This window comes from Crocuta crocuta, unplaced genomic scaffold (genome assembly GCF_008692635.1).
Source record: "Crocuta crocuta isolate KB4526 unplaced genomic scaffold, BGI_CrCroc_1.0 scaffold124, whole genome shotgun sequence".
Lineage (NCBI taxonomy): Eukaryota > Metazoa > Chordata > Mammalia > Carnivora > Hyaenidae > Crocuta > Crocuta crocuta.
This window is the reverse complement of record NW_027551573.1, coordinates 8,156,117-8,180,703: the sequence shown is the minus strand read 5'-3', so window position 1 is coordinate 8,180,703 and position 24,587 is coordinate 8,156,117. Positions and strand designations below refer to the sequence as shown.

The 24,587-nt window shown below is 39.9% G+C and overlaps 1 protein-coding gene across 1 annotated transcript in view; it reads right to left on the bottom strand.

Annotated features, from left to right (window-relative positions):
- BRD7 (bromodomain containing 7) overlaps positions 1-24,587 on the bottom strand; it is a 41,369-nt gene that overhangs the window by 5,912 nt on the left and 10,870 nt on the right. The window contains exons 3-12 of the mRNA XM_077751293.1: positions 17,381-17,510; positions 16,985-17,042; positions 14,389-14,533; positions 10,606-10,716; positions 5,728-5,912; positions 4,617-4,740; positions 3,916-3,991; positions 1,424-1,531; positions 928-1,063; positions 385-496 (exon numbers count right to left, since the gene is read on the bottom strand). Coding sequence (XP_077607419.1) covers positions 385-496; positions 928-1,063; positions 1,424-1,531; positions 3,916-3,991; positions 4,617-4,740; positions 5,728-5,912; positions 10,606-10,716; positions 14,389-14,533; positions 16,985-17,042; positions 17,381-17,510 — 1,185 coding nt within the window. The remainder of the gene's footprint in view (positions 1-384; positions 497-927; positions 1,064-1,423; positions 1,532-3,915; positions 3,992-4,616; positions 4,741-5,727; positions 5,913-10,605; positions 10,717-14,388; positions 14,534-16,984; positions 17,043-17,380; positions 17,511-24,587) is intronic.

Sequence of the window (24,587 nt, the reverse complement as noted above, 5' to 3'; positions counted from 1 at the left end):
CGCCCCAAATGTTTTCTTACTGCATAATAAAGAAAAGGACCTTCGCTATCATTCGAATCAACTCCATTTCAAGCCAGTGAGCAAGACTTCCCTTTTTTGTCAGGGTGCATGGCACAGCTGATCCCAAGCAGTCAGCTGCATTTTGGATTCCTATGTTCTCAAGATTGGGAGATAATGACGGTCTTCTGGCCCTTGCAGACCCTGGGAGCTGGCTTCCTTGTTTCCGTTCATTGTCCTCCACCCACAGTCCACACCCAGGCCGGGCTGTCTCTCAAGGGAAGGCTGCCCAGCTGTCACCGTGGTGACTCCCGTGGTTTCATAACACCCAGTGACTAATGCTGAGAGCCAATAATAAATTACCCAGCTCTTTGGTAGCCTTCTTACCATCTCCAGCTCTTGAAGGGTTCTAGAATGGCTTCCTTTTGTTAAAACATCCAGTAAACTATCTGCCATCACATATGGATAATCCTGGCAAGTGGCCAAAAACTCATGGATGCTGAAAGAGAGTGTCAGCAAAGTCACTTCCTTTAGTCACGTCTGTCGGCTTCATCCTCCCACCCCAGCCAACAGTTTCCACCAGACACAACTTACGTTTATACACCACTGTGTAAGAATGTCTGTCTGGGTGCAATGTGCTTACAGTGATGACGGTATCGTCATGAGAGAAGTAAGCAAGATCAAGAACACAGGGAAATGAAATACTCCTGGGGAAACCGTCAAAGAAAAATAAGGCTTCTCAATGACAGAGGCTTCAGGGTTCAGCCCTGGACTTGCTCCTGCCCTTCACTTCCTCCCTAAGGTGACCTTATTCACCTCAGGACATGCATGGAGTCTCAAAGTCACACCCCCAGTTTGGACCACACCCTTCACATATACACAGGTCTGTCTATCAGGATTTCAGAAGAACATGGCACTGGGGAGACGCACCTGAAATCACTTGGAAGATCAGAGTCTTCCCCGTAGGCTGAATAGATTAGATCAGAGTCGTCCTTGCTGATATTTGCAAATGTGGAGTCATAATGTGGAGCGTAAGAACTGTAGGGTCCATAATTCAAGTATAACACTGTTGACAGAAGTTAAAGACTACTACAGTACTATTCTGTAATGTGTGTCAAACTGATTTTTGTTTTATTAAAGATTATTCCCTTCTAATTTTACTACTTCAATGACTGGTATAACAAATCAAAGGTAGGTATTTCCCCCTCCCAGATCCTCATGAAGTCACAACTCAAGTGACTTTTTCCCCGAGGAAAGGAAGAACAGAAGTCATTTGGAACACTAATAGCTGATTTTTCAGTTTCTTCCGAAGTTATGAAAGAGCTGATTCATGTTGCAAAAATGCCACCAAAAGAATTAGTGATAAAGCAACTAAGTGGTACTCCTACTTTCCCCCCGCTGGCTGCTTGAGAGGAGAAAACATTACCTGGGGTGACTCTGTTCCTCTTGTCTTCCTTGAACCCCTGCAAAGTATTCACTCCAGACTGAAGCCTTCCGGTCGTCATCCCCAGCCTCACAGGGCAGTAGCCTGGCTCTGAAACAGAAGACCGGGCTCGGTGTGGGAGGCGCACGCGGTGTGAGGGGCTGGGGGGGAGGGAGGGGGGCGCACTGCAGGGGGTCTGCACACACACCGCTCCGTGCCACCCAGGGGACTGTCCAGGAGGCTTTATTCACATAAGAACACCTCAGCTTAGCAAGGTAGGAACGTGGCCAGGCCCCAAACCTGGTCCTGTTCATTTCCCTCTATTGCTTCCTGGAACTCTTTATAATCACGTTGCAGTTCACTTAAAAAAAAGAAATTAAGGGTTTAAAAATTGAAACTTGTGACGAAAGTAAGCCAGTAGAAAAGCTTAGTAAAAGACTAAGGGAAACTACCTGATTAAAGACAAGAACTCATGGTATATTCAGGATAAGAATTAATGTCTATGAGGCATAACTTTCGACGCAGTGAGGAATGGCCTTTAAGATGTGCTCTGTAAGCCAGGAAAAACCCCTTTGCCTGGTAGGAATGTGAAATGAGCAGAACTGCGAAGGGTGGTTGAAAACGCAATGAGGAGAAAACAATCTCTAGCGGAGAGTTCTGGTCTTTGCACCACAACCACCCTGGAAGAGAGGCTACGACCAGTGTGATGAAATGAAAGCATTTGCGAGAAACGCTGCACACCTAAACTGGATCTTCTCTTCCTCTCAGCGAGCAGTCTGGAATTTGGAAGATGAACCTGGAAGGGAACAGGGGCAAAGCTTCCACCTCAGACCGGTACTCGGGCCTCTCAGGGAGCTGCCGAAACGTGAGGGCCAGGCCAGCCTGGGCCACGCCGACTGTGCCTCTAGGAGCTGGAAAGGCAAGAAAGCAGAGCAAGGGCAGAGACAGACCCCTGGACGTAAGGAAAGGGGCGGGTCTTGAGGTGTTACCTAAATCATTACTTGCATCCTTATCTTCTTCATCACCAAACTTTCACCATAGCTATCTTAGGAAGAACAACATTCCCAATCTTGTAGCACTGTCTTTTTTATACCATATAAATTTCTACTACGTAAAGTTCACATAAAAGCAAAAGTGAGTTCTGTTGTGTAGACAGCACTTTTCTTCTAGGTGAAGGACCTCCGTTAGCACCTCAAGAGTGGAGGGAAAAGCCAAAGGAATGAACAGGTTCCCCTCTCCCGTCCTCAAATGCATCAGGCCCTTCCCACTGCTTCAGTCTCCTATCTCTTCACTCCTTACTTTTTTGGGACCAACCTAAACATCACCTTGCTAAGGATGAAGGAAGCCTTCTCCAACCCCCACCTGTGTCCCGTTACAGTTGCATCTCTTCACACGATTATTCTTGTTCCCCACACTCGCTCCTCCATTCCCCACCCCACAGACCAAAGGGGAAGGGCCTCCTCTCTCCTGCTCTGCTCCCTACTGCGCACCCAGCTCTGCCTCCAGCACCTAGGACAGGCCTTGCCTGAAGCAAGGGATAAATATTGGAGACTGTTAACTGAAGTGTCATTTATTTTTGTAGCCCCAGTTATCTCCCTCATAATGGCAGTGGGGAAATGGGTATTTGTGAAATAACAGTGTCACATTTGCTTATCACAATATGATTTTTCCCCTCAAATGAATGACAAAAAATTCTTATATCAAATTTCAAAATTATTCCCTACACCACCATTAAAACACCTGAGAAAATAAAACATGACTGAGGTTCTAAAACAGTGCTTCCTAACCTTTACAAACTTTCTACCAACTGCAGTGAAAGACATCACGTCAGCGGGGTTTATTACTATTATACTCCATTACTATGAAGATACTATACGGCATACATGTTTGTTCTATTCACTGAACTTTAAAAGGTCCAATGTTTTAAAATTAGAGGGCTTTAAGATAACCTCGAGAAATAACTGGGCATACATACCATAATCTCTTCGAGCCAGAGCTAGAAACTGTGTAAAATTTTAGCTTTAATTGTGGGTCTGGTATTCCAGAGATTTCAAAAAAATTTTTTTAATGTTTTACTTTTTTTTCTTTGAGAGAGAGAGAGAGAGAGTACGAGCTGGGAAGGGGCAGTGAGAGCGGGAGTCACAGAATCCAAAGCAGGCTCCAGGCTCTGAGCTGTCAGCACAGAGCCTGACGTGGGGCTCAAACTCATGAACCATGAGATCATGACCTGTGCTGAAGTTGGACGCTTAACCGACTGAGCCCCCCAGGTGCCGTGGGACACTGTATTTTCAAGAAACCTTGATCTATATACCATCTACTTAAAGATGAAGTAAAGCTGGGCTAGCTATTAGCATGAAATACATGGAATCTAGCCAAGTTCTTTGCGGCTGACAATATGGTTGGGTTTTTCAGGATTAGGCTGGTTTAAAATGTCACCCAGGTTACTGCCCTTTGCCGAACAGCAAGTCCACGCACAGTGTGATGTGTGAACTTACCTCCTACAATGGGATCCACAGGATGGAGAAGCCCCAACGTTGTTGTTCCATCTGGTTTTCTCCTTTCAAATTCACACTGCAATGACCCAAAGTATCCAAATGTCCTGAACAGTTTTATATGTACCACATCCATATGTATATATATGTATGTATTCTGTATACATGCATATCACACTAGAATGCCTTCAATTTAGTCAAACCAATATAGTAAGTTGCTGCCATTACACTTAGGTATCAACTTTCCCACCTGGCTCCATATGCACAGGTGCTCATGGGTTGCAGAAGTGAAGGTTAGAGAAACTTGGGAATTTTAAAGAGCTATGTGCGGCCTCAGGCCACTGTTTTGCCCGCTCTGTTAAAAGAGGAGGATACTGGAGACCAGGGAAGGGGAGTGACCTGCCGGAAGTTATGTATTAATCCATTTGGTTTTAAGACCAATGTGCTAAACAGTGAATTGAAGAGACCAGAGTATAAATGTTCATTTTCCAAGTTTAAAACAGATTAACTTCACTAAAATCCAGTAACAGAGAAAAAGGTTAATCATGTACTTTACAAACACATTATGAAGTTTGTCTTCTCTTGAGTGCTGTACTAAACAACTCTATGGCAGACATGGGCTACAAGGGTACAAGCAATGTGAAAAGTGCAAGTGTCAGACGACCAGTCAGAAGGCAGTGAAGAGAAAGGAAAAGTCCAATTACCTGACTGTTAACAAGCCGCCTGGTTAGCTTTCCTCCAGATTCCTTGACAATGCGGTCAATCTGTTCCTGCTCTCTTTCTAAGTTACTGCTCTTAGATTTATCTTCAAGCATGTCTTTGTCTTTCCTGAAAACACACATTAATACTAAGTAAAAAAAAAAAAAGTAAGATGAAAACATTAAAAGGAGTTCCAAATAGAGGCACAACTCAAAGGGGGGCCACAGGCCTACGATCAGCAAGTACACTTTGCTCCTCAGGGGCCTGCCACGGGCCCGAGCCACACTCCAAGCATGGCAAACCGGACACCTGGTTACTTCCCTCCTTTCTGTAACCAGTGCTGTTTGTCTTAAATATTGTTTTCAATACAGTCATCACGCAAATGGATTCTACCTCAAACATATTTTGAAGGCGGAGGGACACATAATTTTCTTTCTAAAATCTGATTTTCAAAATTTAAAATGCAATACATTTAAATTGTACAAATTGTAGAAATAGAATAAAAATATGTCACAAGTTTACTTTCTCTGCATTGCAACCACAGAAATCCCAAACCGCTCACTAGAACCCTCCTCCAAAGACGATGGGGAGGTGCGGAGCGTGAAGGCTGCTGGTGAGAGGTGTGAGCGGGTGCACACAGCTGCACACGCCGGCTGCTGCCTGGGAGGTACTGGTCCCACCAGGCGACGTCTGGTGCACAGCATGGCCGCACCTCAGCAACAGCCCACCTGCTCAGGAAGTGGCTTGAACTACAGGTAAGCCGAATTACCATCCATGGAATGAGGTAATGAATACCCGTTTTTTCTGAGTTCTATTTAAATAAATTCACTGACAATATGAGTCCCTAAAGATAATTTCTTGATGTTAAAACAACTTTCGTAACAATATACATTCAGAACCATTTTTCTGAACTGTGTTTAAACAATTCCATGTAGTGCTTTTTCCATGTAGTGAGAAGAGGGTATCACATCACCAAAATGGACTTTCATGCCAAAAACAAAGCAACCTCGAGCGGACCGGGACTTGGTTTTCCCAAGGCAGGTACCCAATCAGTATTTTTCCCCCTTCCTAGGCCGAAAAAGATAGCTTAGCTTCAAGATCCCAGAGATTCTTTACTTTTTGTTTTCTTTATGGGGGCTCCTGAGGGCCTGGGCTTCGGTGTCTCCAGAGCCGTCCCTGTCTCTTGGCCAGCAGCTGCTGTCATCCCCACTCTGCGACGTGTCACTTCTATCTTTCTGCTTTCGACTTTTTTGCAAGTCTGCCATGAATTCTATGCTCTGTTTCAGGCTCTGAATTCTCTCCTAAAAATATTCAAGAACATTCTCATTGTACGTTTGTCATTAATTTTTAAAGTAAAGCATTTCTTTCTCACAATGTGAGTTTGCACTTATAAGGGGAAGAAAAAGCAATTAAATGTAATTATAACGAGAATCTGTTTGGGGACCAGGACAATACAGTCTATTCCTTCAATTCAGATCATTTAATTTCCAACATAAGAGAGTGCTTGGCAACCTGACTACATCATCAAAAAGTTCAGAGAAAGTACGAATAAATGCTAGTAAGTATGCTTTGCTGTACTAAATTAAAAAAGCAGAATTTACTGTACTAGCGTGTTAAAATTTTAGATTTCACAGAATGGCTTATCATGTGACACTAAAGAGTTATCAGGTATTTTAAAAGCTAGATGATGTGAAGCACCCTCATACTCTGGCATCCTAGGGTAACCACTGGTGACCCTGGCATTTTTCTCCCTGTGAAAACAACACACTTCAAGGAGAATAAAAGGTTGCTAGCGTAGTTTCTTTCCCAGAAAGCAGAATGTTCTTCTAACCAAAGAAGCCTTGTTTCTATTTTGTGAAACATGTACTTAATTTTCCACTGCATTGAGATGCTGTGAAATTTTCTTTGTGGTTAACGGCTTGAGGTTTCTGGAAGCACATTTGTTTCTAACAACTACTCTGCCTTTTAACTCTGAGCACTGTCACTGGATAAAATATGGAGTATCCTTAGGGCTGCAGGGCAACAGCAGGGAAGATTTTTGCAGAATAGAAACTAAGAACAGGAGAGGCCCGGAGATTATTTGAATAAGAACAATGTAGCCCAGAAATGCTACAGGACTCACCTAAGGTCAAGAACCAGTGATGAAGTCCAGGCCTCTGGTGTCTCCTAAGGGGCCTTGGCCTATCACCTTCTGCTGTATTAGTAGTGCGGACTAGGAGAGCCTCAAGAACATGGACTGGCTATTTTCTTTAAAAGTTTTTTTTAGGGGCACCTGGGTGACTCAGTCGGTTAAGCATCCGACTTCAGCTCAGGTCATGATCTCACGGTTCGGGAGTTCGAGCCCCGCGTCGGGCACTGTGCTGTCAGCCTGGAGCCTGCTTTGGATTCTGTGTGTGTCTCTCTGCCCCTCCCCTGCTCTTGCTCTGTCTCTATCAAAAATAAAAAATAAAATAAAAAATTAAGTTTTTTTTTAATGTTTATTTTTGAGAGAGAGAGAGAAAGACACACACAGAGTATGACTGGGGGCGGGGCAGAGAGAGAGAGGGAGACACAGAATCTGAAGCAGGCTCCAGGCTCTGAGCCATCAGCACAGAGTTCCATGCAGGGCTGGAACTCACGAACCGTGAGATTGTGACCTAAGCCGAAGTCCGACGCTGGACGGAATGAGTCACCCAGGCATCCCCAGACTAGCTATCTTTACCTAACTTTTAAAGTAATCTTAAAACTACTTAAGTACTATATTTCATTGTGAACAAAGATTTAGGTAGAGGAGAAAATAAAAACCTTGTTATCACTATTCCAGTATTTCACTAAGCATTACACATATCAGCAAATTGGAATTATACTAAATATTTGGTAACATACGTTTTCTTCATTAAGAAATTATAAACATTTTCCTTCCACATCATTAAGTATTCTTTAAAGTGTTTTCAATAAGTGAATATATAGTATTTTACCTTATGTACCATGGTCTTACTAATATCCTGCTATCAGACATTTAGATTATTTCCAAGTTTCCACTATTCAAATAGACGTCTCATAAACATCACTATAAATAAATCTTTCCAAGAATAAATGTCTAGATGTGGTACTATATGTTAATTATACTTAAAAAAAAAAAAAAATTCCTAGAAGTGAAGAATGAATATTTTTAAGGCTTTTTGGTATTTACTGTTAAACTGCTTTCCAGAAGAGTTTTATTAATATACATTATACTACATGTTAGTGTATACATTATGTATATATGTTAGTGTCTGACAATTTCTCTGGATCCTTACCAAACTTAATATTTAAAATAATTTGCCAATTTGATTTTTAAAAACATGTCTTATTTTAATACATACTTAAAAAAATATTAGTGAGTATGACTGTCTCTGTAACTTTTTCTTGGCCATTTGTGTTTTCCCCTGTGTATGTCATTTAGGTAATTTTTCACCCATCTCTCTCTAGTACCTAAATCAGAGTCCGGTGTACTCTTAAGTGCTCAGATCATGAAGCTCTTATTTATCTTTTTATTTCCACACTCAAACTTATTATAAAGAGAAAAACCTACATCAAAAACATTTTGGAATTTTAAAACACATAAGATGCACAGAATTAAAAGAATTAGAGAAATTTTCTAAATTTTGATACAAATCATTAGAAAAAGTTGAATTTAATTCTATTTTGAAAGTCTTTTATAATTAAGTTATCTCCTAATCAGCATACTACTTATCACTTTCCAATATTAAATGACTAAAAGGGTTTGATTCTTTGCCACAATGACAGCTAACACTTGGGTGCCTCCGCACACATCAGGCCTGATTCTAGGCGTGAAGTACTGCTGAGGCTGAGAAAGGTTACACTGAGGCCACTCGGCATCTCGATGCCACAGCCAGGCCCTGAACCTTGATTCTACTATTTTGTTTGAACTAGAATGCAGCATGCTAGTATTCATCTAGGAGATCAAAGAAATTATTCTACATGTGTCCATCCTTTATAAAAATGTCTGCTACTAAAAAATAAAATGTCTACTAATAGTCACTATTGGTGTGTAAATGAAAATAAATGACTGCACAATCTTTACACTGAACATTCAAAACCAACGCTCTTTTAAAAGACACCAATCATGGAAGGGTGTGCTGGGCTCTCTTGGGAGCACTGCTATTAGAAGAGTTAACTCAGGTCTAAATTTAAACGTTTAAAAACCACTGTTTTAAGGATCCCTCCCATTTAGGGTGGAGAGAACAGTCAACAGGAAGCTATAACACAGGATGGGTAGGGCTCCTCAACAGGAAGAGATCTGAAGAAAAGGAAGACAACAGAGAGAGAAAGGGAAAGTGGAGAAGAAAGTTTATTTTCAGTGCTTCCAGCCATCCCATCCCCCAGGAGAATTCAAGAGCCACTGGAATCTTTTGCATGTTGTATTAACTACACTATCTGAAGAAAAGAAAATAATGGGAAATCCAAGTTGGTAAGTTTACTCAGTATACTGCAAATTCAACTTTCCCCTAAAAATTCAGTATCTGATTCTGGAGTGACTAACGATTGCACCTGCAGGACGCACTTTTACTTCAAATGTAATAACAAATGTCTGCAGATTCTTAAACCGGAATATGGCTTCCTTCTGGGCTCTGAGTCTTACTGCAAAGAGGGGGATAAACAGGTATTGCCTAAGATGTGTAACTGGCTTACATTACAGTTTCTTAAGTCTTTAGGAAACGGTAGGAACTAATGCTGTCTGCGAGAATTATCATCAATCCAAATGTTTTTCTTTCCCCAGTTAAATGGATCCAAGAAATCTTTTAGAGCCAAGCACACAGACACTCCGACATCCGCACACCGAGACTCCTCCTTCAGTGGAGAAGTGTGCGGCACATGCACACAACTGGGCGGCCATGTGCAGCTACACAGGACCCATCCCTACTCTCCTAGAACTCTCCTGCGTCTGGGCCCAAGCTCTTAATTCCGATTTCTTCCTCATTCTTCCTGTCTTACGCCCACTCACTTCCTTCTTCGCAAAATCCCTCTCCCGTCTTGCTTCCTTTCTCTCGGTCTCCTCCCAATTATGGAGTCGGCACCCCAATGCTAGCAATTATCTTAGGAGTTCACACTTCAGACCTTCTCCTCCGCATCTGAGAACACCGGAGGTCCAGTGTGGCCAATGTCTTGCCCGAGGTGCAACAAGTTAAAGAGCTAAAACCAGAACTCTGATTTCCCGCCGTGCTGAGGGGCCAGGCCTGTCTCGGTCGGTCCCCACCCTACTCAGCGTGAAGTGAAACCTCAACGCACACGACCTGCCCCGTGAGCTCTCCTCTTCTCCCAGCGGGTGCACAGCGATCCCCTCAACTCACCCCAAGGCCCTTCCTCAACCGGAGCTCTGGAGACAGCCGTGTCACTCCTGCCACTAACCTGCTCTGAATACACGGTCACGTTTATGTGCTCCTGTGAGGTCATGACGACTTGTCTGTGCATCTGCACATGCTCCTCCCACCTCGACCCCCTTATTATGTACCAGCTGTGGTCCTTCAAGGGAGAGCACTCCGCTCTGTGGGGAGGTGGCAGCGAGCAAGTTACTGCTCGCTGAAATGTTGTCTCTCTCTCCTGGAAGGAGTTGAGCCTCACCACAGCATCAGATTCCATCTGCACAAAGGGAAGTACAGAGCTTTCTCCTAAAAGCTCTCATAATTCATCTAATCAATCTCGTCCTGGAATTCAGGGTGATGTTTCTTTCACAGCATATATAAATCTATCTGGTAACTACCAGTTCAATGGCCTCTAAATAAATAATTAGTAGGGAATGCCAATATTTATTTGTATCAATTCCAAATGAGAACTTTCCTGCTCTAATTTTCTTCTTTATGTGAAAACTTTTTTCCTTCAATATTTCCTACTTTAATATAATCTGCCTGTAAAACTAATACTGTACTGGACTGGATCTCTATCACTGTAACCAAACACAAAGGTATATAGACTTTATGACAGTTATTATTTATGACAAAGAATTCCCTTTACCTGGCTAAGAATTTTCATCCCTGAGTGCAATAGCTTCTTTGCAGCTTTATAATAAATGGTCTCGGGTTTGTTGTAAATCATAGCATTAGTACACATTAGTTTGAAGTTATCCTGCAGAGAGAATATTAAAGAAGAACAACGCATTTAAAACAAAACAAAGCACCTTCCTGTCTCTGTCTGAAATCACACGGGTCCTTGAAAAATTTAAGATAAAGCCAACAAAAAACCCTATCCTTTTCTTTTACTATTTACTAGTCTAATAGCAATTCATTAAGTTTTAAGATTCACTAACAAAATACATACTGCTAAATTAATTTAAATATTACACTACATTCCTTTTCAAATTCTTAGACATTTTATAATTAATTACATAAACTTAAGCAGGCCTCACACTCAGCGCAGAGCCTGATGTAGGCCTCAATTCCACAACCCTGGGATCATGGCCTGAGCCCAAATCAAGAGTCAGATGCTCAACTGACTGAGCCACGCAGGTGCCCCCCAAGATGAAATTTTTAAATGGGTTTCTTCATGATAATCTAACCGCACAGAAAAAGAAATTAGAAGAAAATATTTCTACTTAATAGAATAATCTTAACTGAGTTCACGTAATTAAAAAATACTACTCTTAGTTTTAAAAGAGACATCTTAAGTTTCCATTTATGAACTAAATAATTTCAAATCTTGATGAAAACTGGGACAGGGCTAAATTATCACAATATTTCTTAGAAAATTCAAATTAACTGATCAAAAACATGAACACATGTACACTAATGTTAATGTTTGGGTACTATCATAAGCTAAGCCTAACTTGCAGAATGCTGCCACACCATGCTAATGTGCCATAAACCATATACCCTCAAAGAGTTGAAACATGTAACTGAAGTAGCCAAATTATCAAACCTGTACTATTGGGTTCAATTTCAAAGTACCTACATGTGCTGGAGAGCTCAATTCCACTGCATATTTTCATGGTTAAGTAATGTTTTACACTGCATAAATGTGGCAGTGATTATGCCAAGGCCTTACTGAGTTAAAAAGGTAAAAACCCAACAAAAAAAGAATCCCTCTAAACAAATCCCCTTCCTTCAAATTCAAACCAAATATTCAAACCTTGCTATTTAACAGCTGGTGATGACAGCTTAGAATACTTACAGGGGACAAAAACAGGTAGATATAGTATTATTTGAAAGCGTGTGAGAAGATGGACTCAAGGGTCACCAGAAATTTGGTATTAAATTTAAATTGGATTTAAATTGGATCCTCAGCATCTGGCCAAGTCTCTAATCAGTAAGAATTCTGCTAGGTCCCAGGTCTTTAAGAATGTGATGAAAGCCATGGACCCATTTCTCAAGTATATATACATACACCAAATTGAACACTAAATTGTTCATGTCATTTTCGTAGGTTCCCCTTAAAGGCTCATCTGTGGCTTCCATCCAGGGGATCTCAGGTTAAGGACCCTTGTTACAGATAGTAGGAGGAGCTTCTATTCCATTAAGAATTATTAAATATAGGGGGTGCCTGGATGGTAAGCATCCAACTTCAGCTCAGGTCATGATCTCACGGCTTATGGGTTCGAGCCCCATATCAGGCTCTGCTCTGTGCTGACAGCTCGGAGCCTGAAGCCTGCTTTGGCTTCTCTCTCTCTCTGCCCCTTGCCTGCTCGTGCTCTGTTCTCCCTCTCTCAAAACTAAACATTAAAAAAAATAATTATTAAATATATATTTTGGGAAACAGAGGCAAGTGAGAGAGGACATCAGAGGGCTATTACACTAAATGACCACTGGGCCTCTAACTGCAAGAGAGTACTGGATTGGGGCGCCTGGGTGGCTCAGTCGGTTAAGCGTCTGACTTCGGCTCAGGGCATGATCTCATAGTTCGTGGGTTCGAGCCCCATGTCGGGCTCTGTGCTAACAGCTAGCTCAGAGCCTGGAGCTTGTTTCAGATTCTGTGTCTCCCTCTCTCTCTGACCCTCCCCTCCTCACACACTCTCTCTCTCTCTCAGAAATAAATAAAACATTAAAAAAAAAAAAAAAAAGAGAGTACTGGATTATTCCGCTGATCTGATCTGTTAGGCAATTTGTAGATTCCATGAATCTTAACTGTCACATGCTAGGCTTTATTGGTTTTGGGTAATGGAACTTGGTCATTCAAAAAGCTGACTGACCTTTCTGCATACTTTCCATGTAATTACAAAAAAAACCAAAAACTTGAACAACCTAATGAGCTGAATAAACTAATTAATATTATATTGGACTATTTGGATGTTTCCCCAAAAGAAAACATACTAATGTAGAAAACTCCAGAAAGTTGAAAATATTAGTTCATTTCACTTATGACAAATCTTAATCATTTGTGCAAAAACACTTAGCGGCCCATTTCTACTCTCTCCTGTCATCGTAAGAGAAAGATCAGAAGAAAACTATTCACAGAAAGAAAAAAAAAACCTGTGAAATTTTTTCCATTAAGCAATAAGAAGGTCAGAAATATGCTGAAATAAACTGTTCTGGTCTAATTTTCACCAGATGAAAAGTTGGGAAAGCTTCCATTTCTCTGAATATAATTCAGTTTTTTCAGACTAAGTGGAATGTTCTCTATGTATTCAAATGAATAGTAAAGATAGAATTAAATGCTGGTTTTATTCATAAATCTCAACGGACTGATATGTGGATTCAAAAAGTAAAAGGTAATCTGTTAACTGACTATAGTCTAGAATTTAGATCAGGTGAGTACTACAATGTTCATGCAGAAAAAATAAAAGCAAAATAGATATTATCTAAACCAATTAAATTTGTGAAAAGTCAGAGAAAATTTCAAAAAACACGTGGTTCCTTTTCTCTGAAGATCAAAATGAAAAATTTACTGCTGAAATCAACATATACCAAGGCTATTTTAAGATGGAAAACACTTCCACTGTAACATTAGGCACACACATCATCCTGGTGGCTTACAGCCTCTTAACTTTTTTTTTTTTATGTTTATTTATGTATTTTGAGAGAGAGTGAGCAGGTGGAGAGCAGAGAGGGAGAGAAGAGAGAATCCCAAGCAGGCTCCTCCCTGTCAGCACACAGCCTGATGTGGAGCTTGAACCCATGAACAGTGAGATCATAACCTGAGACGAAATCAAGAGTCAGAAGCTTACCAACTGAACCACCCAGACGCCCCTTCATTTTTTAAGTTTTTAATCTGCTTCTCATTTGAAGAAAATATGCCCAACAAATGTAGCCAAAATGAACTCAGAAAGCAACTGACTTTCATCAAACTAGAACATGTAATTAAACCTCTGTTGACTACTTCTGGACAAGCCAACTTATCCTCTATCTGAGAGACACGCACACCTTAGTTTCTAGAAACAGAAAAGGAAAACTACCCTGCTGCAACTTTCATTTAAGTATCAATTTTATCTGCACTGGTCTGAAATTAAAAATCAGACATTTTTCATTTTAAAGGTGAGAATATATATTGCAGAATATATGAAACTCAAAATTTCTCTAGAATGCCCCAAAATAATAAAAGATATTAGATGGCTGAGTTTGCCTGGTTTCCTATCAACAAGCTCAAAAACGTTTTCTGAGACAGAGAAATACAAAGATTTTGGATATCAGAGTAAACTTAATTCTCTGCAAAATAAAAGGTCAATTACAAAGTTTCCTAATACCAAACATGTAGATTTCTACCAAGATGTTGTACCTGCAGTATCCAAGACTCTCAACTGAACAGATACGCTATTCTGTATCATAGGTTAGTCTATTGTCCAATCACGACATAAATAACTATATTTACCTTCAGTTCTTCTATGGACTGGTAATCATTGTTCTTAATCTTTTCTTTCATGGTACTAAAATCCATTGGATGCTTAATGATCATGGAGTAGCCAGGAGCAATAAAATCAGTCACAGGAAATGAAAAGAAAGCACTTGGGTCTTTCCTGTGAAGATATGAAAACGGTAATTTTATTTCTACTACAAATAAATCTACTGGTCTACGAGAAGTCAGAGGAAAAGCTTCAGATGTAAAAAGAATGTGTAGTATGCTAACATTCTTTGAAAAGTGAAAAAATGATTTTAAAGACGAATAACTAATAACAAGGTTAATATGTTTTACATACTAGTTGTACCTCTAAGACAGAGAATCATTTTAAGATATGCATATCTAATTGGTAGCACCTCATACATAGGGAAAAATGAAACAAAATATAAAATCCAGACTAACTGACCAATGTCTTGGCCTCTGGGAGGTAAACACTACGTACTTTTATCAACCAAAGGGGGAAAGGCAGAAATAACAACTATAAATGCACATCTGCAATCTCCCATGCTGATTTCTAACTATAAGCTCGGACTCTTGGGCGGGGTGGGGCACAGGATTAATACATCCATGTGAAGTTGGCTCCCTTATCAATGGCTCCCACTTCTATTTTGTCTACAGGGGAGAGCTCAGAAACCTGATATTAAAAAGGTCCTCAAAATACCCCCAAACTTAAGAACCAATGCTTTCTAGGTCCTCAATTCTGGCTGTGCATCAGAACCACTAGAGGAGCTTTAAAAAAAGCGTTCCAGCTGGGGGGCAGGGAGGGGAGGAGGAGGCTCAGCCTAGACCCACTAAATCAGAATCTCCTGGGAAGGAGGGCTGGTCCAGACACTGGTACTTGTAAGATGGAATACTCCTAGTAGTGTCGGAACATTTGGCGTTGGTAATTCCAGCACTGACAGGGTTGAGAACCAGTGCTTTACAATTAGGTCATTAGACTGATTTTTTCCTCTGGCAATTTGGTATACCAAAGTTTTTTTACTCCAAATAATTATATTAATAAACATGGTTTAAAAAATAATCTAGAGCACCAGCTTTTAATATGTATTTACCACATGCAGGCCCAATGATAGGTATTTGATGTATTTTACATGTAATCCTTACAAAAGCCATACAGGTGGTGTGTCCTCACTTAGATATGAGAAAACTGAGGCTCAGAGGGCCAATCATTTGTTCTAGATAATAAATGTGACAAAAGATAGAGCTGGAATCTATCCTTAGATATTTGTTCATCTCTAGCAGGATGCCTAAGCAGTGAGACTAAAAAATAAAGAATAAGCAAAAATATTCAGTCTGGAACTGATACATACAACTGTGTGCTACCCATAGTCGTTACTATGAAGAGCAGGAGGACCTCTTCAGAGCAAATTATCTCCACCCCCTAAAATCAGTCATTTTAATATGGCCCTACTCAATTACATTATTTACCAGCATTTGTGCTGATCCTCAAGGATAACGGATCCCTAAAGACTATTCAAAAAATGTGGCTATGGGTTCTAATCCCCAAAGTGCTCTGAGAAACGTGAATATCCCTGGACTAAGAGAAACCTTATTAAGTAGATTTCTTTTAGGGTGACATCAGTAGCCTACATCCTGATTGTGTCCTAAGAAATAAAATTTAAAAGGCAGCCCTAACACTTCATACTCATGCATTCTAGAGTTGGAATACTTAATGCTTACCTGTTCATATTTTTGGGACAAATAATGAATGATTTATTCAAGTGTAAAGACTTGAATTATAATTTTTTCAATTACTCTGTAACACCAAAAAGAGAGTGAAGCCACTAACTTCCGATCTTAACTGCAAAGCTGAACAGCTGTTGAACACAGATAACAGTAAAGGCGTTCACTTACAAAATGATTTATAATGTGCTCTGGGGCTAACAGAGAAGTACAACACAATGAGAAGAAAATTCATAATTACAATGCATGCCCTACACCCATGAATCCTCTGCAAATGACATAAATGTCATTTATGACATTCTTTGGGTTGAAAATTCAAATTCTGAGTAAAGACAGGTATCAAAAACAAGTATTTCAATGAAGATTGAGTTATTCTTTTTCTCTTTAAGAACTTAACATTGGTTTACTCTAGATACTAAAAATTTTAGAACAAAATTTTCCATTAAAGAGAGGGTCACAAATCCTATTTACTTTGTTTCTTCTCCCAGACTTAATAATTATTGAATATTCACAGCATGATAAGCATTGAACAAATATACAGAAGGTATTTTCACTTATTAGCAAAGTAAAAATATCTCTATTATTTATTCCCGGTTTAAAGCTTGAACATCAGAAGTTAGTTTTAAGAGAAATTTACCGTTAAGAATATTATGTATCACTCTTCAGGTTGCCAGTTAAAACAAACCAAAGGCGAACATTTAAAAGTCAGCTTCTTAAACTACTTTCTATTGCCAGGCAAAATATTTATCATCCACTTTAAAATCAAGTACATTTGGATTTAGGCCACAAAATGTGGCTTTAAATAATCAAAAATAGAGACGTGGTTTGGATCCTATATTTCTTATTTTAATTTCTAAGTTATAAAAATGTTGGAAAAAACATTTACCTCTGTAATTGTCTCATCAGTTGATTCAAAGCTTCTTGAAGGGGTGTCTGTTCTACTTCTAAAGCAAAGGAGAAAGGAAAAGAGTGTTTTCAAAAGAAGATTCTAAAGAGTATTGTTTAGCTTATTTTCTTTCCATATGACTTACCTAATACTCACCATTAAATGTCTTATACAGAAATTTCATTTATCTTACAAATATTTGAAGTACTAGAGCATCAATTCAAAACTGAAGCTACTTTAAAGGTCTTATGCAGTGACAGAAATAGAAAACTTAAAAAAAATTCAATTAAACAGCTTTTAATCTTAAAAGTTAAACCCAGTAAACTTCCCTGGCTACAACCCTTAAAATAATTTCAGCCTCCTCATTCAAGTACGTTAATTCAGAGTTATTCCCACCTTCTTGTTTAGCTAAAGAGCTTGCGAGAGGCTTCTCAGGAGGCAAGTCTAATCTTACAGGGGCCTGGCACTGGACATCTTTTTCTGTCTCATTCTCCACACGGTCCCGATCTCGCTTCTTTTTGTCCTCCTAAATGGAATAAAGAGTAATAATTTAGAAATACTTCAGAATTAATACCTTTTAAAACAAATAAATAATTTCAGTGAAAATGAAAATAAGACACCACTTAAAAGAAAATAGGTTTTTAATAATGAAATCTTAATGTATTTTATTGCCATCTACTGGAAAAGGAGAGAATAACAGCTCCTGGGTGGGGGGTAGTAATGGTTCTATATCCTAGAAATAATCAATTAGAAAAACAGGACTATTCACAAAAGCAAGATAACATACCTAGGAATAAATCTAATAAAAGATGTCTAGTACCTTTTGGGAAAAATTATGAAACCTTACTGAGTGGTCACTGTGGAAGATCTGAATGAAGGAGATATACCATGTTCATGAATTGATAGCCAATTCTCTCCCAAGTAATCTACAAATAAAATGTTATATCAATCAAAATTGTAGGATAGAATTTTTCATGAAATTTGACAAGCCAATCATATAATTTATCTTGAGTAAATTATCAAGAATAATCCGCACAGTTCTGAAAAAAGTCACAATAAGATTGGTCTTACCAGACAGTATTTGTAATACTAACAGGGACAAACAGACCAATAGAGAGGATTAGAGGGTACAGAACCAGACTCGTGCACATAGACAAGTCTTGGTCTATCAGGGGTGGCATTATAAAGCAAAGACTAAAGGGCAGTGCTGGGAGAACTGGTTATCTACAAGAAAAGGAAAATAAAATTAGATCTCTACCTCATATCATCCACAAAAGTAAATTCCACATAGATTAAAGACTTAAAGGTACAAAGCAAAACTTTAAAACTTCAGATAAAAGTAAAGGATCTTAATGACCCAAGAGTAGGGAAAGATTTTCTTATCCATAAACAAAGCCAAAAGATTAGCCTGAAACACAGAAAACACAAAAAACTCAGAATATTAACAAAAATTGTGCAAAGAGCATTTATTCAGGTAAAAAGGCAAAAAGCCCAATAGAAAATGAGTAAAGGCTATCACAGGTAACTCCCAGAAACCTGAATATCAAAAAACATGCAAACTAATTTAAGCTGCCTAGAACTCTGGGGATTATAAATTTTAAAACTAGAAAGGATTTCCTAGCTCTCCGACTGACAAAAATTAAAATGCCTGAAAATGTCAAGTTTTGATGAAAACACAGAGAAATGGGGCTCTCATACCTTGCAGATGGGTGGGTAAATAAGTACAACCATTAGGAGAACAATTAACAATAATGTAAGGCTGAAGATGCCTTTACCCTACTTCTTAGCTTTTCTACTCCGGGGCATATACCCTAGACAAACTTCCTTTTACACAGTCTACATGTAAGGCAAGTACAAGAATATTTATTGCCACATTCTGAAATAGTAAAAAATTATGAACAATCCAATGCCTACTAAAAGGAAAATTTTTAAAAATTTTTTATTTTTTTAATTTACATCCAAGTTAGTTAGCATATAGTGCAACAATGATTTCAGAAGTAGATTCCTTAATGCCCCTTACCCATTTAGCCCCCTCCCACCCTCCCACAACCCCTTCAGTAACCCTCAGTTTGTTCTCCATATTTAAGAGTCTCTTATGTGGTCCCCTTCTTTGTTTTTATATTGTTTCTGCTTCTCTTCCCTTATGTTCATCTGTTTTGAATCTTCGAGTCCCCGTGAGTGAAGTCATGTTATCTTTAATTTTGCTTAGCATCATACCCTCTAGTTCCATTCATGTAGTTGCAAATGGCAAGATTTCATTCTTCTTGACTGCCATGTAATACTCCATTGTGTGTGTGCGTGTATGTGTGTGTATGTGTGTGCATGTGTGTGTCTTTATCCATCCATTCATCGATGGACATTTGGGCTCTTTCCATACTTTGGCTATTGTTGATAGTGCTACTATAAACACTGGAGATGCATGTGCTCCTTTGAAACAGCACATCTGTATCCCTTGGATAAATACCTAGTAGTACAATTGCTGGGTCGTAGGGTACTTCTATTTTTAATTTTTTGAGGAACTGCCAAACTGTTTTCCAGAGTGGCTGCACCAGTTTGCATTGCCACCAGCAGTGCACAGCAGGTAAAATTAATAAGCTAAAGTTACATCGTATCAAGATGTATAGTGTTCAGAACACTAATTTCTAGAGACAAAAGTTGAGAATACTGTTACACTGTTGTTTTATAGTTTGAATGTGTAACTGTATATTACTTATAGATGTATGTGGAAGTGGTAAAATTACAAAAACAAGTATGCAAGTGATACACAGGGAACTCATGGTAATGGTGGTCTCCTTGTCAGAGAGAGGAATAGGATTCTTGAAGAATACACAGAAAGCTTCATCTATATCTATAATCTCTTTCTTTTTTCAAAAATATTTATTTTGAGAGAAAGAGCAGGCAAACAGGGGAAGGGCAGAGAGAGGGCGAGAGAGAATCCCAAGCAGGCTCTGTGCTGTCAGCAGGGCTCGATCCCATGGCCCTGGGATCATGACCTAAGCCAAAATCAAGTCAGACGCTCAACTGAGCCACCCAGGTGCCCCTATACTTTAATTTTTTTTTTTTTTACAAAAACAAACAAAAAACCAAAGCCAAAAACCAAAAAAAAAAAAAAAAAAAAAGCAAAAGGTAAAAAAGCTATAGCTGGGTAGCTGGTATCCAGGTGTTAGTTTAATTATTCTGTGCTTTCTTTTTTAAAAAATTTATTTTGTACTAAAATTGTCCAAAAGTGTTTATTCTATGCCTTTGATAATCAAGATTCTCAACAGGATCTTATCGACTCCAAAACTATTCTCCTGGCTCATGTCCTAATTTATCATCCTAGTGTCCAGAGCAGTGGTTCTCAAAGTTTGCTCCCTGAGCAGCACCATCAGCATTATCTGGGAAGTTGCTAGAAGTGCAAATTCTGAGTTCCCATTATGGCTCGCAAGCTTCAGTGTGCACCGGAATCACCTGAAGGTCTTATTAAAACCCCAACGCCTTGGCCCTGTTTCTAGAACTACCCAACCAGTAGGTCTCAGGTAGAGCCTAGGAGTCTGCCTTGCCAGCAAGTCTCCAGGTCTTGTGAGTGTTGCTACAGGAATCGAACTCTGAGTGTCACTGATACAGAGCTTCTATTCTCAGGGTCCAAAGCATCTAGTACAGAATATATGACAGGTTTAAAAGCTCCAGAGAAAAATGTTATAAACTGTACTCATAGTGCTCTTGATCTCAGTTACCATCAAGTTGATTGGTGTCTGTTTTTTATGACTTCATGCCACATTCTGGAACAGCACATTTTGACTTTGGAAAGTTTTGAGTCTTTTCTGCCCAGAACACCTGCCATCAATCTTTTGTAGGCTGGCAAATTTCCTTCTGTTCAATGAAAAAAAAACCCCCAGAGACACAGATTCCTTCCTATGAAATGTAAATTGTGAAGTGAGGGCAGTCTGGAAGGCAATAAGGCCTCTCCTAGGTGGAAGGAACTAGGGCCATAGTGCCAGGAATCTAGAGCAGGAGTTGGCAAACTTTTTTTGGTAAATGGCCAGACAGCATATAATTGAGCTTTGTGGTCCTAAGGTCCCAACTACTAGCCTTCACTGTTGTGTCATGAAAGCAGCGCTGGCCAATACATAAATGAATGGGTGTGGCTGTGTTCCAACAAAACTTTATTTATAAACCCAGGTGCACTGGCCATGGTTTGCTGACCCATGGTCTATGGGCTCAAGTTCTAGCCCCAGCTTTATCCTTAACACACTGTGACCTTCTTAAGCAATTCATTTATTCTCATCAGGCCTCTTCATCATCCACGAAATAGAGATTTAATTGTTGATTTTATTTACCTTAGAGAATCAATGGAATGTGAAACGAGGTCAAGAAATAGGAAAGTTGAAAAAGTACCAAAGGACAGTATTACCTGGTCACTTTACCCTGTCAGCCTAGTCTACATTAACCACCTTATTATTCAGTATGGCAAGTGAATATAGCCTCCCTTCTGGGCTAGAGTCCAAAGAGAAAAAGAATATCCAAACCTACACTTGCAAAGCACCTTAAACTGAATGGAGATTCAGGAACATGTTACTACTGCCAGACGAGAATTAGGAGACCTGCCTTCTAGTTTACCACAATGCGACTCTGAACAAGTTACCTCACTCACTTAGTTTCACCTACAAAACAAGAGGCTTTGACCTCTACAGTTCTCTCTCCACTTAAAATTCTGATTCCAACCTTCTAATTTTCTTCACGATTCAGAACACAGTGAAGAATCTTGGGGCACGTGGGTGGCTCGGTCGGTTAAGTGTCCAACTTCAGCTCAGGTAATGATCTCATGGTTCGTGGGTTCAAGCCCTCTGTCAAGCTCTATGCTGACAGCTAGCTCAGAGCCTGGAGCTCGTCTCTGGATTCTCTGTCTCTGTCTCTGTCTCTCTCTCTCTCTGACCCTCCCCTGCTCATGCTGTCTCTCTCTCAAAAATAAATTAAAAAAATTAAAAAAAAAAAAAGAATCTTACTGAGAATGTCCCTTACTAAAAGTCACACAGACATGTAAAACCAAAAGTTAACAGTTATGCTTAGTAGTTAATGCATTTTGCCAATTACATATAGAAAACTGAACCAAAATACTAGAGCCATTTAACTTCAGGTAGCCAAGAAAGAAGGGTTTACAGTTACAGTTTATAGACAAGCTCTGATTCTGGCTTTGCCACGTATTAGCCATGAAATTATGGACAAACTATGTAATGGGGGGGGCACTAATTTTCTTATCTTTAAAACACACACAATACATAGCTCAGAAGATTGTTTTGAGGATGAAAGACAGTCTATGTGAAATTTCAGCAAAGCACTTGCCCATACTGTACACCCCTTCACTCCCGCGTATAGATAAACACTGGTGGGCAACACACACACAGCCCTGCCCTTAGGCAGCTGACGGTGTAACAGCAGAGACACACATTAAACAACTCATTTAAAAAAAACCCAAACAGATTCCATGGAGAGAGTAACTGTTGGGTAAATCTAACTTCGACGGGACAAGTGTGGGAAGGCTTCTACGAGGAAGTAACATCTGAGCTGAGATCTGAAGGACAGAATTTAGCCAGGCTGGGGGTGGAGGTGGGTGGGTGGAAACAGCATTCCAGGCAGAGGAAATATCCTGTGCACAAGAAGGTCCAGGCAGGAGAGAGGAACAGAGGCTATTTCTGTAACTACAAACACACTGTACTTAAAACTGATTTACTCACAATTCAATGGGAAGTTATTTTATTAATTCGTGAGTGACACTTTTGAAGCAAATCTTTGCTCATATTATTAATATTATACGATCATTGCACTGTAAACACTTCTTTCACTAGAGTTCCTTGTGGGCAGGGTCCCATGTCATTTTTAGCTCTATACTCACAAGCTCAACAATGCCTAATGCATAATACTTGCAGAATGAATTAATTACAGGAGACAGCATGAAACAGGAATGTGAAAGTATGCAAATTAATGGCTGAAGTCCTTAGTGATAAGTACCGTCCTTCAAGTCAGCTACTTTCAGAAGAGATATAGATACAGGGATCTCTAGTTATACTCAAATAATGCTTCCGACGTGCAAAACAATTTTAGAGTTTAACAGGCGATTCTGAATTTAATCGAAAAATCAGTCTTACTTCAAAGCGACACCTCATTTTTGGCCTTAGATTGAAGACAGCATCTGCTGCCTACCTAGCCTGTACCTACCTCTCTGATGCCTCCCCCTGGCTCCCCAAGGCAAAACAAGAAACAATTTCCCCTGGACTCCCAGAACACTTTACTCATACCTCTACTAGAAGTTCCCAGGCCAGGAAGCTTCTCTCCTCTCACATCTGATTCCCCAGCCCAACTCAGGTCCTCCTGTAGGGCAGGAACTCTAGCTTATTCACCTTCACCATTTGAGTGGAATAACAGAGTCTGGCATGTAAAGGGTATCTGGTCAATGTCTGCTGAGTAATTAAATGAATAAATAGCCTTTCCATCAGAGGAGCAACATTACTCTTACCCTCTTCATCTTTCTTTCTCTAGGAGTGCCTGGCTCACTCATCTGGAAGAGTGTGTGACTCCTGATCTTGGGGTTGTGGGTTTGTGCCCCATGCTGGGTGTAGAGATCACTAAAAATAAACAGGGGCACGTGGCTCACTCGGAAGAGCATCTGACTTTTGATCTCCGTGTCATGAGTTAAGCCCCACACTGGGTGTGCTCGGAGCCTACTTAAAAACGAACAAATTTTAGGGGCATCTGGCTAGCTCAACTAGAAGAGCCTGTGACTCTTGATATGGGGGCTGAGTTTGAGCCCCACATTGGGTACAGAGATTACTAAAAAAAAAAAAAAAATAATAATAATAAATAAACTAACTTAAAAAAAAAAAGAGAACAACCTCAGGAGGAAACAAGAGTGGAGGATTTTCTGCTGTGAGATCCTGACTTTGGCAAATGTCATACCAAACACATCAATGAACTGTGTTTTGACAGAATTTCCATTTTGCTTAATGATTTCAGTCATTCATTTCTTCTAGTTATGAGCTACCTCATTCTCTATGCCTTCATTAACTCAGCAATAAAATGAGATACTAACAGCACCCACTCCACAGATCCACAGAGCTATTTTTAAGAATTAAAATAGTAAAGAACTCAGAACTGTGCCTGGCACACAGTAAACACTCGAATGTTAGTGTTTTTGTTTTTTTACTTTGAGACAGAGAGAGAGGGCACATGCACATGCAAGCAGGGGAAGGGCAGAGAGGCAGACAATCCCAAGCGGGCTCTGCACTATCAGCACAGAACCCAATGTGGGGCTTGAACCGATGAACTGTGAAACCATGACTTGAGCCGAGGCTGGATGCTTAACCGACAGAGCCACCCAAGTGCCCCATGATTCTTGACTTTTAATTGTACAAGATGAAAATACACGCATATTATAGTAACAGCTCAGAGCACACGGTTTACCTCATGTTGCTTGAACATGCAGTGTAACATCACTGTAGTCTGAGTTCTAAAGACCAGCTCAAATGCCACTGCCTGAGCAAAATCTTCTGTGATTCCCCGGCCCAGCCCCAGGGACTCCTAGAACACTCAGAACTAGCTTTATCTCCCATTCCCCCTCCCCCTACCC